This window comes from Rhinoderma darwinii, chromosome 2 (genome assembly GCF_050947455.1).
Source record: "Rhinoderma darwinii isolate aRhiDar2 chromosome 2, aRhiDar2.hap1, whole genome shotgun sequence".
Classification (NCBI taxonomy): domain Eukaryota; kingdom Metazoa; phylum Chordata; class Amphibia; order Anura; family Rhinodermatidae; genus Rhinoderma; species Rhinoderma darwinii.
In genome coordinates this window covers 315,598,699-315,618,449 of record NC_134688.1, presented here as the reverse complement: position 1 = coordinate 315,618,449, position 19,751 = coordinate 315,598,699, and the positions used below count along the sequence as shown (strand labels likewise).

Sequence of the window (19,751 nt, the reverse complement as noted above, 5' to 3'; positions counted from 1 at the left end):
CAGCCCTGCTCTATAACGGCGGAGATCAGAGAAACCGCTCATCTCCGCCGCTATTCTCCTGAATGCTGCGATCAAAGCTGACTGCAGCATTCAGGGGAAAATGAGAAGGGGGGATGCCCCTGGATCGCGTCACAAGGAATTCCTGTGACGCGATTAAGGGACATACCATATATGGGCAGACAGCCCAGGGTCTATTGAAGGACCCCAGGGCTGTCCAACCATATTTCCTGTTGTTAGGGCATACTGAGGTATGTCCTAACAACTGCCTGTGTACTATACATACACAGGCTAATGTACTGGTATATAGCTATAGGCCAGTACATTGAAGTTTAAAAATAAAGTCAAAACAAAGTAATGTTAAATAAAAAAAATACACATACACCTTTTTTATAATAAACATTAAAATAAGTCTCAATACATAAAACATGCACATAATCGGTATTGGCGCGGCCGTAATAACCTGCACTACTATTTTTTTGCATCATTTATGAAGTGTACTCTGTAAAAAAATAAAATAAAAATTGCTTTCTATCACTTAGGCCCCATTCACACGACCGTGCCCGCAATCACGGCCCGCGATTGCGGGCACGGCCGGCCGCCGACTGCCACCCGCATTTTCGGGCCGTGCTCCCATACAAATTATGGGAGAACGGCCCGCAAAATGCAAAAGGACGGACATGTTCGATAATTTTCGGAACATTTCTACGGCTCGGACACTCATCCGTAGTGCTATGGAAATGTGTCCGCGCTCAATGAAAGTGAATGGAGGTTATTTACGGTCATGTGCATGGGGCCTAATTGTGGGGCACGAGGTGCGATGATGAATTTAACCTCCATGTGCCTCACATTAATAGTAATTAACCCCATCATGTACCTTACATATTAACTCATTATGACTGAGAAACATGATGGGGTTAATTACTATTAATGTGAGGCACATTCAAAATTCATCATCACACCTCGTGCCTCACATCAGAAAATGGAAGAACTTTTTTTTAATTTTTATTACTGTTGGCAAAGTAAACGAATTATCGGTATCGAAGTCCAAATTTTGGTATCGTGACATCCCTACACTGTGGGTCGCGTCCCCCTGGGGGTTCGTGAGTCACCCGCCGAGGTCCCGGTTCCAATCAATGCTGGAGCAAGGAGCTGACATCTCCTTGATCCAGCATTCCCTGTGCCGTGAGCGGCTCGACGCAGGCAGGCGGGATGTAGCGACATCATCGAGCCTGCCTGCGCTGAGTCACAGATAGTACACACCGGAGGAGGCGAAGGAACGGGGATAGGTAAGTAATTATGCACATATAGGGGCATTATACTGTATGGGGGGGCTGATATTGTGGGGGGGGGCATTATACTGTATGGGGGGCTGATATGGGGAGCATTATACAGTATGGGGCTATTATGGGGGGCAGTATACGTTATGGGGCATTATACTGTGTGGGGGCAGCTATGGGAGCATTAACTGTGTGGGGGCATTATACTATGGGGGCTGTTGGGCAAGGCGTCTGGGCATAGGAGCGCGCAGGGGTCTGATGATGATGGTGGTGCTGGGGAGGGGTAGGGGGGCCCAAGCTGAATTCTTGCACCCGGGCCCATGAGCCTTTAGCTACGCCCCTGGTTGAATGGTTTTGCTACCTCCTACCTGCTTATACAGGCCACCAACCTTGTTCCTCTTCTTCTCCTGTTTGATAGCTTAGACGTAATTGATGATTAATAAGCACTGTGTGGGCAGTTGCCTGCCACATTGCTATTGGCAGAAATGGCAGATGTCTAATCAGGTCCTGTGGGGGCACACAATGTCTGCCAGATAATGTAGCTACTTTGGTGGATTCCATGTGATGTTCAAGGGCAGGTTTAGATATCTGGCTGTGTGTTCTTATGTACTTACAACTGTTACCTACTAAAATCCACAAGTGTAAAACTGGAACATATCGCACTATTTTAGGTGAATGCTAACCTTTTGGATTCTGTAATGCCGTGTTTTATAAAGCAATTTAAAATATTAGGGCACTTGCTGATGTGTCTCTGTTAATACACTAAGACCTTATTCACACAAGTTTTTCTTGTCCCTTTTTCTCATCTGCAAACACTTTTCTCTTGTTTTTTTACTGCATCTCTTTAGCAACTGATGGGGTGAAAAACACGGATGTTTTTTTCATGCACCCAAAGACTTAAATGGGCAATTCTGGTCTGCAAAAATGGACGAGAATATGACGTGCTGTGAGTTTATCGCAATGGGGACAAACACTGTGTGGAGAAAAAAAAACGGATGTTTGAACAGCCCCATTAAATTCTATGGCTCAGTGTGCTGCCATTGTTAAGACATTGATCCATTAAAGTTAATGGGCCCATTGACTTGTCCAATTTTCCGCACGGACCACTGGTCCGTGCAGAGAAAATTGCACCATGTACTAGATCGGACCGATTCTCGCTTTAGACTCACCCATTCAAGTTAATAGGTCAGTAAAAAAAAATCACATGGATGCTGTCCACTGTTGAATTGTTAGGGTATGTAAACAGCCGAAAAACAGCCGAAAAATCAGAAGCAGAATGCCTCCAAATATCTACCCATTGATTGCAATGGGAAAAACGGCGTTCTGTTCTGATGGGCGTTTTTTTACGCGGCCGTTTTGAAAAACGGCACGGAAAAAAAAACAGCTGCGAAAAAGAAGTGCAGGACACTTCTTGGAACTTTTTTGGAGATGTTTTTCATTGACTCTATTGAAAATAGCTCCAAAAACTGCCGTAAAAAACGTTGTGAAAAACGCAGTGAAAATCGCAAGTGGCTTAAAAAAAGTTCTGAAAATCAGGAGCTGTTTTCCTTTGAAAACAGCTCCGTATTTTCAGACGTTTTTAGTCTGACGTGTGAACATACCTAAAGAGGATGCTGAAAAAAGCTGTTTTTTTCACTGATGTGAAAAACTGATGATCACTGATGCTACATGGACATTAAAAACTGACGCACGGAACACGCTATCACTCACAAATCACTCATTGAACTCTGATGTAAAACTTGTAAGTGGTTTTTTTTACAACACTTGTCTATATGCAACCGAAGGGCTCTTGCACACGACCAAGTGCCACTCAGGACGTTTTTTTACGGCATACGAGTGGCACCCGATAGTTTTCACGGACCTATTCTCTTTAGCGGGTGAATCAAGTCTGTGAAAATGGACCAGACTCTCCGATCAGTGGAAATAAAGAACATGTCCTATTTTTCCACGGATCACTGACGGGACAGTCGTGTGCAGGAGCCCTAAATGGCACAAAAGTTACCTTAACTCACAAATTGTTTTTCTATTTAAATAGAAAATATTTACAAGAATCCCGAATATAAGGAAAGTGATTTTGCAGAAGCTCCAAAGTTTACTCAGATCCTAAGTGATAGGACAACAACAAATGGATATACTACTAAACTCTTTTGTAGTGTACGCGGCAGTCCCAAGGTAAGAAAATCAGAATTTCAGCACATAACGTATGCTGGTGTTATTGATATTAAAATGTTTCCATTTAGCACTATTCACTAGCATGCAAAAACTATTGCATCCTGGTTTTCATTTATAAATACACACTACCGAATAGGGCTGGGCAATTAATCGAAAAATAACCAAAACCAAAATTCAGTGCAATTAACTGACTCTAGTGCATTTCGGTTTCCTCAATTACTTTTTCCCTGTTTCATCTGTATCATTGTCCCCAGGACGCAGATACAGTTGAATCCAATGGTAGAGCAGCGAGCAGTAAAGTCCCTGCTCTACCATTCAGGGTATGTTCACACGGCTTATTTTCTGCCGTTTTCCGGGCCGTAAATGGCCGAAAAACGGCCAAAAGATCGGAAGCAGAAGGCCTCCAAACATCTGCCCATTGATTTCAATGGGAAAAAGGCGTTCTGTTCCGACAGGGAGGTTTTTAGGCGGGCGTTTTTCAAAACGACCGCGTAAAAAAAGATCCGCGAAAAAGAAGTGCATGTCACTTCTTCAGCCGTTTTTGGAGCTGTAAAAAACGCAGCAAAAACCGAGAGTGGCTTAAAATCGTCTGAAAATCAGGAGCTGTTTTCCCTTGAAAAGATGTAGCTGTATCGTCGTACGCTCACGGCTCAGTGCAGACAGGCAGGGAAACAGTGATGTCATCTCACCTGTCTGCACCGAGACACACAGACCAGAGGAGCAGAGGGATCTCCTCCACTCGTCGTTGGAACAGGTGAGTATGCATTTTATAAGGCACCATTGGGGGCATTATACTGTGTGGGGGCAGTTATCTGGGCATTATACTGTGTGGAGGGCAGTTATGTGGGGCATTATACTGTATGGAAGGCAGTTATATCGGAATTCTACTGTGTTGGCAGCTATGGGGTTATTATAATGGGTGGGGGCAGCTATGGAACATTATTCTGTGTAGAGCAGTTATGGGCATTATACTGTGTGGAGGGCAGTTATGGGGGCATTATACTGTATGGAAGGCAGTTATAGGGGCATTATACTGTGTGGGGGCAGCTATGGAACATTATACTGTGCAGGGAGCACAGTGGGCAATATACTGTGTGGGGGCAGTGTCAGGGTTTATATTGTATACAGCAGGCTCAGGGAATAATAATTCAATGGCGTAGCATGCAAATAGGGGGCGTGGTATGCAAAAACGGGTGTGGTCTAAATAATTGTTCACTAATCATAATCGAGGTTACATGTTCAATTGATCGTAATTATGATTTAGGTCATAATCGCCCAGCCCTACTACCGGATCAGTTGTACGACAAATACCACTGTCGTCCGACACACCCCATTGACCTAAAATGGGGTTTTTGGACTCCGTTGCGGTGTCAGTCAATATGAAAGACTGCTATTCTTTCAGTCAAATCCGACAGAATCTGTGAATGAAGCTCTGAAGTAAATGTGAACTTACCCTAAGTATTTTTTTTAAATTGCAATACCATTAAACTGACAAGAAATTATATTCAACACATTGTCAGTGGTATAACTTTATTATTTTTTTCATATAACTTCTATAAATCAGACTATATGCTCATTCAATTTTGCAGCAATAAGAGCTTAGTAGGCATTCTCTGTCCGTTCTTTAAGATGCTTCGAAATTTACGATTGCATAAAAGCGCAATAGATTTTTCAATAGACGATTGTGCTGGCCCATCTATTTTTCAGGACTCTTGCAACAAATATGGATTGTCCAAAGCGGTTCTCCGCTTTGGACAATCCATATTTGTTGCAAGAGTCCTGAAAAATGTTTCCACTTCCGGGGGACCCCTGCTCCCGTTTATACTGTAAAGTATCTTGGCGTAAAGCCTTCTGTAACCTATATTCTAGACAAGATTTGTTGACTGCTTTGCCTGCCCCCATCCTAAGCATCTTTGAGCAACCTATTTTCGGCCCTTTTTAGGCCGTAAACCCCCCAAAAAATACAGGGGCTGAACGCCTCCAAACATCTGCCCATTGATTTAAATCGGAAAAACTGCGTTCCGTCCCCACACAGTGTTTTTTACGTGGCCGTTTTAAACAACGGGGCGTAAAGAAAAGCCCCTTAAAAAAAGAAGAGCATGTCACTTCTTGAGCCGTTTTTGGAGCCGTTCTTCATTGACTCATTTAGAAAAACAGCTCCAAAAACGGCCACAAAAAACTCCTCAAGAAAAGTTTGTGGTTTCATAAACGGCTGACATTCAGTGGCTGTTTTCCTTTGAAAACAGCTTCGTACTTTACAGTTGTTTTTAGTCTAGTGTGTGAACATAGCCTAAAGCAACTCGCGTTTTTCGCTGCGTTTTTTACGGAAGTTTTTGGAGCTGTTTTTCTATAGGGTCAATGAATGACATGCACTTCTTTTTCACGGGCGTTTTCTTACACGGCCGTTTTAAAAAACGGCCGCGTAAAAAATAACGCCCAGTCGGAGCGAAACACCATTTTTCCCATTGAAATCAATGGGCAGATGTTTGGAGGAGTTCAGCTTCCGTATTTTCAGCTGTTTTTTGGGGCGTTTACGGACCGAAAAACGGCTGAAAAGAAGTTGTGTGAACATACCCTAATTATTCGATTTCCCTGCGAAACCACCATAACGGAAATTAGCTCCTTGCCGACATCTAACATAGGGTTACGTCATAGCTGGGAAACGGGCGTATGGAGCGGGCTCATGGGCTGAGTTCACTCCATACTAAGCGGGTCTTGGCTGTATGTTACAGCCGCCAATCCACTGCAACAGGCAGGATCAGAGAGAACTCAGATTCCGCTTGTTTTACTATTTACATGCCAATATCGACTGCGACATCTAAGCCCCCTCTTTCTGTTAACGTTGAAGGCCCTAGGTCTGCTATCTTTCTGCTTAAAAAAAAACAAAACAGTAAGGGTATGTTCACACGCAGAGTCAAAAACGTCTCAAAATACGGATTTGTTTTCAAGGGAAAACAGCTCCTGATTTTCAGACTTTTTTAAGCCACCCGCGGTTTTCGCTGCGTTTTTCACGGCCATATTTGGAGCTTTTTTCGATAGGGTATGTTCACATGACCTATTATCAGGCGTAATTCTGGGGTTTTATGCCTCGAATTATGCCTGAAAAGACGGCTCCATTACGCCTGCAAACATCTGCCCATTGCTTGCAATGGGTTTTACGACGTTCTGTTCAGACGAGGTGTAATTTTACGCGTCGCTGTCGAAAGACGGCGTGTAAAAAGACGCCCGCGTCAAAGAAGTGCATGTCACTTCTTTGGACTTTTTGGAGCCGTTTTTCATTGACACTATTGAAAAACAGTTCCAATTAAATCCGTAATGGAAGTTGCGAAAAATGCGAGTACTTGCAAAAATGTCTGAAATTCAGGAGCTGTTTTCGCCTGAAAACAGCTCCATAATTTCAGACGTATTTTGCGTTTGCGTGTGAACATACCTATAGAGTAAATGAAAAACGCCTCCAAAAACGTCCCAAGAAGTGACCTGCACTTCTTTTTCACAGCCGTTTTTTTACGCGTAAAATACGCAGCTAAAAACGCTCCGTCGGAATAGAATGCCGTTTTCCCCTTGAAATCAATGGACAGATGTTTGGAGGCGTTCTACTTCTGATTTTTCGGCCGTTTTTTGGCCATTTATGGCCCCGAAAAACAGCCAAAAATAGATCTTGTGAACATACCCTAAAGCTTGGTTCACACTGAGTTTTTTGACAAGTTTTTTGACGCGGAAACCGCGCCGCAAAACCGTCAAAAACGGCCCGAAAATGCCTGCCATTGATTTCAATGGGAGGCGGAGGCGTCTTTTTCCCGCGAGCAGTAAAACCGTCTCGCGGTAGAAAGGGACATGCCCTATCTTCTGGCGTTTACGCCTCTGACCTCCCATTGACATCAATGGGAGGCAGAGAAAGCGTATTTCGCTGGGTTTTTATGCCCGCTGCGCTCAATGGCCGCGAGCGAAATACGCAGCGAAAATCGGCATGCAGGCAGAGGAAAAGCTGAATTTCCTCCTGCAAAAAACTTAGTGTGAACCCAGCCTAATAAAAGTATTGCAATATATTGGCAAGCAATCCAACAATCGCTAGTTCAAGTAAAAAACTGTTAAATAGAAGTTTTTTTATGTACAAGAAAAAATATTAAGTTCTCATTATTTTCAAAAAGCAATACATAATACATATGGTCACATCCGTAAAAATCAGAATTAGTACAATATAACCTTATTTAACGGGACGGTGAATGCATTAAAAAAAACAAAGAAAAAAACCATTTAAAATTACAGTATTGCTTGATTTTGGTCTCCCACAAAAATTTACCCCAAAATGGTACCAATAAAAACTACAGCTTACCCCACAAAATAGAAAGACCCATACCACTCAATCATCTGAAAAATTATGGCCCTCAGAATATGGCTATACAAAACAAATTTTTTTAACAATTGTTTTTTTTTTCTTTGTAAAAGTAGGAAAATATAAAAAATATAAATTTGGTATTTTGTTTTTGCCATAATCGTATTGACATGCAAAATAAAGTTAACATGTAGTTTTTAACACACAGTGAACGCTATAAAAACAAACCCAAAAAATTGAAGATTCACAGGTTTTTTTTTCCCCATTCCATCACACAAACATTTTTTTTCCAGTTTTATAGTACATTATATTGTGCTGTAAAAAAAAAATGCAACTCGTCCCGTTAAAAACAAGTACTCACGTGTGTCGACGGAAAACTAAAGTTATGTCTTTTGGAAGGTGGGGACGAAAAAAACAACAATGAAAAATCAAAAAATTGCTGGATATCGACCATTACGGCTGGAAACAGCTCCTGCATTTCAGACGTAATTGCTCGTACTCGCGTTTTGCGAGGCGTCAATTACGGCCGTAATTTGGAGCTGTTCTTCATTGAAGTCAATGAAAAACGGCTCAATTTACACCCCAAGAAGTGTCCTGTACTTCTTTGCCGAGGCAGTCATTTTACTCGTCGTCTTTTGACAGCGACGCGTAAAATTAAAGGTCGTCGGCACAGTACGTCGGCAAACCCATTGAAAGCAATGGGCAGATGTTTGCCGACGTATTGAAGCCGTCTTTTCAGGCATAAATCGAGGCGTAAAACGGCTCGTTTACGCCTGAAAATAGGTCGTGTGAACCCAGCCTTAGGGCATGTTCACACGCTTAGCAAAAAACCTCTGTTTTGAAGGGAAAACCGCTTCTGATTTTCAGACGTTTTTTAATCAAACTCGCGTTTTTGATAGCCGTTTTTGGAGCTGTTTTTCTATAGAGTCAATGAAAAATGGCTCCAAAAACGTCCCAAGAAGTGACATGCACTTCTTTTTCGCTACCATTGTTTTTCCAAACGCCCCGTCAGACCAGAACAACATTTTTCCCATTTAAATCAATGGACAGATGTTTGGAGGCGTTCTGCTTCCGATTTTTCAGCCGTTTTTCGGGACGTTTACAGCTCGAATAACGGGTCAAAACACTCCGTGTGAACATACCCTAACACTCATTCTAATTAACGCCTTAACGACATGCCACATACAAGTACGTGACAGCCATTAAGGGAAGTATGGAGCGGGCTCATGGCTGAGTTCATTCCACACTTAGGGCTTATTCAGACGAACGTGATATACGTCCGTGCAACGCGCATGATTTTCACGCGCCTCGCACGGACCTATATTCGTTTATGGGACATTGCAGACTGTCAGTGATTTTTGCGCAGCGTGAGTCCGCTGCGTAAAACTCACGACATGTCCGTTCTTTGTGCGTATATACTGTGTGTGTGTGTATATATATGTATATATATATATTTATACGACACCCAAATTGCTGTGTTTTGGTCACCTTAGCTCTCCAAAAAAATTGTAGAAGTAATCAAAAAGTCGCATGTACCCCAAAAATGATATCAATAAAAACTTCAGCTCGCCTTAGCTTAGTTTTTTTAGCAAATAGTTTTTCCAAAAAAAAAAAGTGGTAAAGCATAAAAAACTAATTTTGTATCGCCGTAATTGTATCAACATGTAGAATAAGGTGAACATGTAGTTTTTACTGCCTGATGGACGCTGTAAAATCAAAACCCTCCAAGAAATGGCATAATCACTGTTTTTTGCCCATTTCACCCCACAAATATATTTTTTTCAGTGTCCCAGTACATTATGCGGTACAATAAATGGTGCTATGAAAAACTACAACTTGTCCCTCAAAAAACAAGCTCTCATATGGCTATGTCGATGAAAAAATATAACATTTACGGCTTTTGGAAGGCGGGGAGGAAAAACGAAAATGAAAAAGCGAAGATTGGGCGTGTTCTTGAGGGTTTAATGGGTTGTCTGTGCTGTGCAGGACCTCGAATGCAAGAGAAGCTCTTTGTAATCGCTCTCCTCTTCGGCCAATAGATCAGGCTATTCTGAGTTAATAGGGGGATCTTCTCCTCAGAATCGTCGAGTGTTTCCCCAATAAGACATCGGCGGGGAGATCCGGCATGAGCCCGACTTCGACCTCCCCTTTTCCGGGGCCCCAGTCCAGGTAGACTCTGGCGCGGGGAATGGACCGCTGCTGTCCGTCCGCCAGGGCAATCCGGGCTAATCGCTGGGGAAGAACCTTAGCCTGGGGAACCAGGTCCGCTCTTACCAGGGTGAGGGATGCCCCCGAGTCACGGAGTCCTTGGACGGTGCGGCGTCCCAGCACCACGGGCTGTCGGTGGCCCTGCATGTTGGCAGGGACCTGGTTCATCACGAGGCTCGCAAGCTCTACGTGGTAGACCACCTCCTCCACCTCTGGTGCATCTAGGAGGTGGTCACACTCATCGGGGTCGCCCGCCTCCGGGCAAAAGGCGACCCGGGTTGGGGTTGGTCTGGGAAAGGGCACCGTTGATTGGGCCAGGGGGCAGTCCCGTCGGATGTGCCCCGGCTGGTGGCACCCATAACACTGGCGGGAGTCTGTAGGGCCGCGGACCCTTGGAGGGATCGGGGCGGCTGTAGGCTGCGGCTGGGGTCTCATCGAAGTTGGCCGGGGTGGTTCCGCTATTTTGGTAGGGGCTCGGAGCTCTCGGCGTTGTTCCTGGCGCGGAAGGCTTCTCCACTGGGGTCGGTGGGCCAAGAACTCGTCGGCCAGGGTGGCGGCATCTTCAGGGGTGCTGGGGTGGCGGTCCGCGACCCAGGCACAAACGGGGACCTCCATCCTGAAGAGCAGTTGCTCCAAAATGACGAGGTCCTCCAGGGCCTCCCGACTGAAGGCCTTCTTCCCCTCGGCCCACCTGGAGCAGCTTAAGCGGAGCTGGGCTGCCAGTTCCACATGGGTACCCTGGCCGGCGAGCGTCAAATTACGGAACCGCTCTCTGTAAGTCTCTGGGGTGATCGCATACCTCTTCAGCAGGGCGTCCCGGAGGCAACCGTAGTCCCGTCCGTCCTCTGGACCTAGGCTCCGGTAGACTTCAAGGGCCCTCCCTTGCAGGCTGGGCCCCACGTAGCGAGCCCATTCGGTGGTGGGGATGTCATGCACCTGTAGCTGTGTCTCCAGCATGGTTAGGTGCGCATCGATATCCGTGGACGAAGGATCCAACTTGGGAAGGTCGTTGTATCGTAGTTGGGGTCTTCGGGGGCCCGGCAGGGATTGGGGTTATTGGTTCTAGGGGTGCCACTGCATGCGCCACGGGCCCAACGATGATCAGGCGCTCGGCCTCGAAGCTTTGAGGCCCCAGAGCGGTCAGCAGATCCCTCATCCGCAGGGCCTGGACGTCCGAGATGGCGCTACGGCCGGTTCCCTGGCGACTGGCCGGTTCTTCGGGGCAGCAGTCAACGTCACCCTCGGCCATCTCTCCCATCTCGGCCGGGTTCGCCAGGTCCCAGGCTTGAAGCTTCTCAATCAGCCTATCCTTGATGTAGCGGGACGAGAAAGCAATACGCCGGAACCGGCACAGCTCTTGGAGTGTAATTCGGAGGTAGCTGCCATAGGGGACATCCTCTGCTCCGCCGGGAGGATCCATAGAGTCAGGCTCCATGACTGGGGATTTAGGTGCCTGTGGTCCCCCTGTACTGCAGCACGTGTGGCAGTCCGCCCTGGAGGTCTGGCCGCGAAGCGCCGGATGGTACCAGGGTACCTATCCCCTGCCGCTTCCCCTACAACGGGCTGAATCTATCCCACCGCTGCCACCAAATGTGGCAAAACCGGGTCAGTGGGGGTCGGTTTACGCCAAGAGAATGTGGGCGATAGATTCAGGCGACACAGATTAACAGGGGACAAGCCACAGCGGCGCGTTTATTAACAGGGACAGACACACACAGAACCAATGCATCGCTGCTTCTCCCCTCTGGGCTGGATGGGACAGGCTACCTCACTATGGGGTCTCTCCACTGTACCTTTCATCCTTTGGGGTGTCTCCAGATCCTCCTTAGTTAGATGGGACTCCAGCACTTGTCCTCTGTTATTGTCCCTAGGTCAGGTACCATCTCTGAGGTAGACAGCCCCTGCCTGCAGCTCACACTGCTATCTCATCCTCTCCTGGGCAGCAACTAACTCAGTTCTCCTCCAGCACAGCTATATCCCTCACTCAGGAAACTGGCCCCCTCCTTTTTCTTATTTACATTACACATGTTCCCGCTCTCAGTCTGTGACTCATTCTCCTTCAGTATAAGATTAACCTTAGAGGGGGAGGACAGTGAAGCATCACTGAATACATTATAATATAAAACAACTGGTTATCAAACATAACGTAATGCAGTTTTAGGGGACATATCCCCATCTAAGCTATGGCACCCGGATGGCGGGAGTGCGACGGTTTGCGGCAGGCTTAACCTTTATCTGGGTACAATGCCTGTAACCGTCACCCGTTCCGCCACATACGTAAATAATAATTTTCAAATTAGTCTTTGCAAGCAGTTAGGGCACGTTCAGACGTGGCGGAATTTTTCCGCTGCAAATGTTGGTGCAGATTTGGGCCAATTACGCAACGAATCTGCACCAATATTTGCATATTTGACAGGTAATTCAGACGTTGCAAAAAACACAGCGGACTTGCCACAGATTTCAGTTTTTGCATTGCAAAGGCTGAAATCTGCAGTGAAATTCCACTTCTCCTCTGCCGCAGACAGTGCATGCTGCGGAGGGAAAATTCCGCACCACAGCCCATGGTTCACAGCGGAGTTTTTATTTTTAAATAAATGGAAAAAACGGCCGCTGGAGAATGCAATTCTACAGCAATTCCGCCACGTCTGAACCTGCCCTAATAGTCACTTGCAACATTAGTAAAGTCTTAAATATAAGGGTATTGTCACACGGCTTAGTTTCGGACGTTTTCTGCGAAAAATCGGAAGCAAAAGCTTCCAAACATCTGCCCATTGATTTGAATGGGAAAAATGGCGTTCTGTTCCCACGGGGCATTTTTTTTACATGGCCGTTAAAAAACGCCCGCCAAAAACTTCACTTCTTGAGCCGTTTGTGGAGCCGTTTTTCATTGACTCTATAGAAAAACAGCTCCAAAAAGGGACATAAAAAACGCTGCAAAAACGTGAGTTTGCTTAAAAAACGGCTGAAAATTAGGAGCTGTTTTGCCTTGAAAACAGCTCCATATTTTCAGATGTTTTTAGCTAAGCATATGAACATACCCTAAGGCTGAGTTCACACAGAGATTTTTTCCGTTTGAAATTTTGAGGCAGATTTTGATCTGCCTGCACGGCATTTTTCTCTGCGTTTTTTGACCGCCACGGGCAAAAACGCAGCGAAATACGCTTTCTCTGCCTCCCATTGATGTCAATGGGAGGTCAGAGGAGTAAACGCCCGAAGATAGGGCATGTCGCTTCCTCTTCCCAGGACCGTTTTTTTACCACACGCGGGGGAAAAAACGCGTCCGCCTTCCATTGAAATGAATGGGATGCGTATTTTGGCGCCTTTTTTGACGCGTTTTCCGCCTTAAAAAACGTGTCAAAAAAACTCCATGGGAACTGGGCTTAAGGGAAAACAGCTCCTAATTTTCAGACATTTTTTAAGCCACTTGCGATTTTTGCTGCGTTTTTTACGGCCATTTTTGGAGCTGTTTTTCTATAGAGTCAATGAAAAACGGCTCAAAAAACGGCTGAAGTAGTGACATGCACTTCTTTTTCGTGGCCGTTTGTTTACGCGGTCATTTTGAAAAACGGCTGCCCTGTCGAAACAGAACGCCGTATTTCCCACTCAAATCAATGGGCAGATGTTTGGAGCCGTTCTGCTTCCGACTTTTCAGCCGTTTTTCGGGATGTTTACGGCCCAAAAAACGTCTGAAAACACTACGTGTGCAAATACCCTTACATTGCATGACGACAGATGCCTTTTCTGCAAAACCTGTATTATACAGTAATTCTGTCACCTAGAATACAGAGCTGCCTGAGCCACAAGCTGTGTCTCTGGTCACATTTAAACTATTGGCAGGAGAGAAGTCAAACAACATTTGGAAAATACAATTTAAAGGGATGGTGTTGCCAGAAAAACATTTTTTTTTTTTAAAAAATTAAACATTTAGTGTGTGGGTGATTAAACATTGTTCAAATTTTTTTTATTTTTTTGCATGAGTCCATGTAATATTATAAATTATTTCTAATTTATAATACTACCCATTTTTGGTCACTAGATGGAGCTGTTCCCAAAATTGCAGCATTGCAACATTGGGTTAAAAGCCCTCGCTCTAGTGAGCTCTCAGCATCCCCCCTCCTTTATCCTGACTAGTGCCGGGATAAACGAGGGGTTTGAAAGGTTTAACCTCCTACACTGTGTGTCGCCATTTTTTGAGGTAACCCACAGTGTAGTAGGTTTACATACAGTAGTAAACACACACAAACACTAACATACATTGAAATCTCTTACCTGCTCCTGCCGCCGCGGCTCCCTCCGGCCCGTCCGCTCCCTTTGCTGCCGCTGTTCCATGTGCACAAGTCCGGAAGCCGCGACCGGAAGTAGTAATATTACTGTCCGGCCGCGACTTCCGGTCCACAGGAAAATGGCGCCGGACGGCGCCAATTTCGAATAGGACTGTGTGGGAGCGGCGCATGCGCAGTTCCCACACAGACGCCGTACACGGCAGTCAATGGGACGGGAGCCGTTCGCAGTCCCTATGGGACTGTGGCTGCCGTATTCCATGTCTGTTTGTGTCGTTAATCGACACACACAGAAATGGAACAAAAAATGGCAGCCCCCATAGGGAAGAAAAAGTGTAAAAATAAGAAACAGTAAAACACAAACACACAAATGAAAATAAACGTTTTTATTAAAGCACTAACATCTTTAACATATAAAAAAATTATTTGTGATGACACTGTTCCTTTAAATCTATTTAAAATCAATGTAATTGTATGTTGATAAGAAGAAAAAAAAAACAAGCCTTTGTGATTCCAATCTATTGTATGCTAATGTACATGTATAAGTAACGGTCTTATTTTTTTATATTCTTTGTTACTGAGTTGTATACTATTCTTTATAATCTATATATTAATATTTGCCTAGTTAACATATTGTTAGTCTAAATCTTATCTGTTTAGAAAAATGTTGACATATTTACTATAAAAATTTGTTTTTAAGCCTAAAATAGTATGGCTGAAAAATCAAATGGAAATCCGAGAAGACCCTAGATTCCGATCTCTTGTGAACCAAGGAGTTTGTTCTCTTGAAATCCGCAAGCCTTGTCCATTTGATGGTGGTGTGTATACATGCAAGGCTATTAATCCTCTTGGAGAGGCATCTGTAGTTTGCAAACTTGCCGTTAAAGGTAAGACCAAATGGTTGCAATTTGATTAATTTATTTTTATACCTAGTAATCACAATGAAATGGATGATGTAATGCAATTTTCTAAACTATGAGATAGACCATTTAGCATTTTATTGCATTCCATAAGAAAATGAAAAAAAAGCAAATGTACATTATAGCAGTTACGATAAATTTTCAATGGCTAACTCAAACAAGAAATTTACTATGGATAATTGCATGTATGAATGGTACATCATTCAGGCTCCGCAGCAGCTTTTTTCTTTTTGCACCATGGCCATTACATTTTTATCTTATGCCCACGGAATAAAAAGCCCCTTCAATTATAACTTAATATGGGAGAGAGGCACACAGTCTGAAATGTGATGTTATGATGGTGCAAGAATGCATTTCCCCATATTTTCTCCTCTGCTACGGCTAAACGGAAATGGGTAATGATCGGCATAACAAAAACAGTGGCATTTACATTACGATCTGTTAAAGTAGAGCCCATGGCAGATTTGTAATCCTATATTGTGACATCAACAATGTAACATATACTTTTGGAAACATTTATTCCAGTTAATGTAATTTTTTTTTGTCCATGACAAAAGTCGTAAAGGTCAAACAAGACAGATTAATTATTGCTGGGTACTTAACATTATTTTGTACCGCGCCTTAGACACTTGTTTAAATGGAATTTTACTCTTTATCTAAAAAGGTGTTGGATGTAGGTCTATGCGACATCGGCATCGTGCCGACATGGTACAGAGAAGAATTATACATTCATCTCTTATCGTCAATTGTCACATTGATTTCTTCCTAAATGACAAACTCACTCTTCTTCTCCATCCATAGGTAATATTGGTCAAATCGTGACCCCCATCTCAATTGTGTTTGAAGAAAAGTTTGTCTCCCCCCTCCATCTCAATGAAAACTAAACTATTCTATTTTGTCCCATCCTGATGATCAAAAGAAGTTTAGGGGCAACTTACATTAATAGTTTAAAAAATTCCCCCTCTGTTACCAATCCTAATTTGCCCGTAAAGCTGTTATGAGAGGCCATATTATTCAGGCTTGCTCTGAAGCAAAGTGTAAGGGTATGTTCACACGGCAGCGTCCGTTACGGCTGAAATTACGGTGCTGTTTTCAGGAGAAAACAGCACCGTAATTTCAGCCGTAATGACATGTGCAGGCGTCTTTCGCTGCGTCCATTACGGACGTAATTGGAGCTGTTTTTCCATGGAGTCCATGGAAGACGGCTCCATTTACGTCTGAAGAAGTGACAGGCACTTCTTTGACGCGGGCGTCTTTTTTACTCGCCGCCTTTTGACAGCGGTGCGTAAAAAAAATGACCGTCGGCACAGAACATCGTAAGACCCATTCAAAATGAAAGGGCAGATGTTTGCCGACGCATTTGAGCCGCATTTTCGGACGTAATTCAGGGCTAAAACGCCCGAATTATGTCCGTAAATAGTGTGTGTGAACCCAGCCTAAGAGAAAAAAAGATATTCAAGGCACTTTACAAAACCTTTCTTCTCTAGATGAGCACAATAAAGCTGTTCTCCCACCTGTTCTCTCAGACTATACATTCTGAGAGACTGGCAAGGAGCGCTCCAAACAAACCTCTCAGAAATAAAAAATGTCCCAATTATTTTGATGAAGTTGGCCATAAGATTACTGATCCTCGCCAATTAGCGGAAAAATTTAGGTTTTTCTATAGTTCTCTATACAATCTAAAAGTAGACCCTCTTACCAACCCTTCGGGCAAGAAATTAATTCATGACTCTTCTCTATAGATTTGCCTAATATAACTCCCTCTCAACTACTTCCTTTCTCCTCTCCAATCACCCTTGCAGAAACCACAGTCTGTTCCCTTAAAGCAATAAATAAAAGTAGAAATGTCAGCTCACTCTCCCAAGTGCATGAAGAAAATAGTGATCTCCATGCTACAGGAACAATATTCAGGAGGAAAAGATCAGCACTCCTTGTGGAATTTGAAAATAAATCTCCTTTATTTAAATAGCCAGCGGAAAAGCTGAACGGCTTGAAGTGGACAAATTACATAATGTGTCCGTCCCCTCTGACGCGTTTCTAGCTCTCAAGAGCCATTGTATACACCTGATTAGAGTGGGTGGTTTTCTTTCCTGGCTGCTATTTCAGTCACATACTCTCACTCCCTCCCCAATCTATGAGTAATGGCTCCTGAGAGCTAGAAACGCGTCAGAGGGGTGGGACGCTTTATGTAATTTGTCCACTTCAAGCCGTTCAGCTTTTCCGCTGGCTATTTAAATAAAGGAGATTTATTTTCAAATTCCACAAGGAGTGCTGATCTTTTCTTCCTGAATATTCTCTTCCCTTAAACCCTTTAAAACACCTAGAACAGATGCCTTTTCTAATTATTATTATCAGAAATATAGCGATATTCCCCTTTCCCCACTTCTGTCTTTAACAAGGAAACATCTGACATCTCCTTCCCCAAAGATATTATGGCTCACAGCAACCATAGTGACGCTTCCAAAACCAGAAAAGGAACCCATTAATCCAGTTAACTTCTGCCTTATCTTGCTGCTAAATACAAACATAAAACACTATTCTAAGGCTTTATCCAACAGACTTCTCTGCCATATTACCGAAATCATTAATGGCGATCAAGTTGGATTTATACCAAAAAGGCTCCAGATGGCACCCGGCATTTTATTAACCCGATCCAGTTTGCGAAAAGCAATCTAACACCTTTCTTTGCTCCTGGACAGAGTAGGAATTCAACAGGGTCCACTGGTCTTAACCTTCCAGCATGTTGAAAAGGTTTGACATACAGGGTTTTATTAAATCTGCTATATAAGCATTATTTTCACAGCCCTGGGCAAGAGTCCTAACCTCAGGCTTTCTAACTGACTCCTTCAACATAAGCACAATAATTTTTTCTCTTATGATGGAGCTTCTTGCGGCTTCTGCTAGCATCAACTCTGTGATCCATGGAATCTCTGGTGGTTCATCTTCCCAAAAAATAGAATTATATCCAGACTATGTAATCTTGTCCCTAACTTGTTTATAGATTCCTTGACAGAGGTGTAAGATAAAATCTTTCAGCAGAATTTCTTATTATAAGGTTAATCTTACTAAATCTCAAATAGTAAACATAAGCATAGACCCTATCACTCAATCTCATCTGGAATCCCATTTTTTCATTTGCCTTGCATATGGACAATATAAAATACCAGGCCATAAACGTGTCTATTCAAGCTCTCTAATATTCTCTATAACTATTCGTCTCTCAAGATAAATTTCCATGTTTTTGAAAAATGCACTTAACCCTTTATTTCCTGGGCATAACTATTGTAAAAATGATGCCAGTTGTGGCCACGAAAACATCACAAACATCTACCAGTTCTTCATTGTTTGGCCCTGGTCATATGGAGGTATAGGCATCCATTATGTCTTTAAATATTATATAGCTACCACTCTGGATCAATTGAAATATTGGTGGCTCCCTTCCCTGACAATTGTCTAAAAATGCAAAAGTATATCCGACCTAGGCACACACTTATATCTTTTGTAAAACCTCAGGGTAACCCCCAATTGATCTCAGTCTTGCCACTTTGCAGTATGGAAATCCCCCTCTATGCGTGGAAATACCTCCTTAAACAATCTGACTCCAGTGATTTTATCCCCCTAAGCTATCACCCATTACGATTTATTTACTATGGTAGATAATAATGTTGATAGTAGGGATACAGCAGGTATCTGTATCATCACAGATTTATACCACGATTGTAGTCTATCCTCCTTTCAAGAATTATCTAATAAATATGGTTTAACACATAGATTTCTATAAATATTTATGTATACGTCACTGTCTAGTGACCTATCACTTCACAGACCCATTTTTCCCAATGCAAGCCCTACAATTTTTATAAGCAGAGTGTTCAAAAAGGTAAATTATTGTTCAATAACTTATTTCCAAACTGATTTTCTCCTAATAAACTGTCTCAGGGCCTGTTCACATCACCGTTCGCTTTCCGTTCCGGGGTTCCGTCGGAGGTTTCCGTCAGGTGAACCCCGCAACGGAAAGTGAAAGTGAAACCACAGCTTCTGTTTCAGTCACCATTGATATCAATGGTGACGGAAAGATCGCTAATGGTTTCCATTCGTCACGATTCCGGCAGGTGTCCGGTTTTCCGACGGAATCAATAGCGCAGTCGACTCCGCTATTGATTCCTTCGTTAGAACGGAAACCTGCCGGAATGGTGATGAACGGAAACCATTAGCGATCTTTCCATCACCATTGATATCAATGGTGACTGAAACGGAAGCTGTGGTTTCACTTTCACTTTCCGTTGCGGGGATCACCCGACGGAAACCTCCGACTGAACCCTGGAACGGAAAGCGAATGGTGATGTGAACAGGCCCTTATATACTTAGATGGGAGAACAATTTGGTTAAAGAGACTCTTTCACTAGTTTAGTAATGCACTATCTCCTAGCTAATATAATAAGCACTGTCAAACTGATAATGCTAGTGAAAATTGTGTTTGTTATTTTAAAAACTATGCGCTGTTTGCTAAATATGTAAATGAGCCTTTATTAGACAACTGGGAGGTAACAGCAGCGATTCT

At 43.6% G+C, this 19,751-nt stretch overlaps 1 protein-coding gene across 1 annotated transcript in view; it reads left to right on the top strand.

Moving 5' to 3' along the window:
* MYBPHL (myosin binding protein H like) overlaps positions 1-19,751 on the top strand; it is an 85,033-nt gene that overhangs the window by 48,488 nt on the left and 16,794 nt on the right. The window contains exons 5-6 of the mRNA XM_075851159.1: positions 3,313-3,449; positions 14,971-15,157. Coding sequence (XP_075707274.1) covers positions 3,313-3,449; positions 14,971-15,157 — 324 coding nt within the window. The remainder of the gene's footprint in view (positions 1-3,312; positions 3,450-14,970; positions 15,158-19,751) is intronic.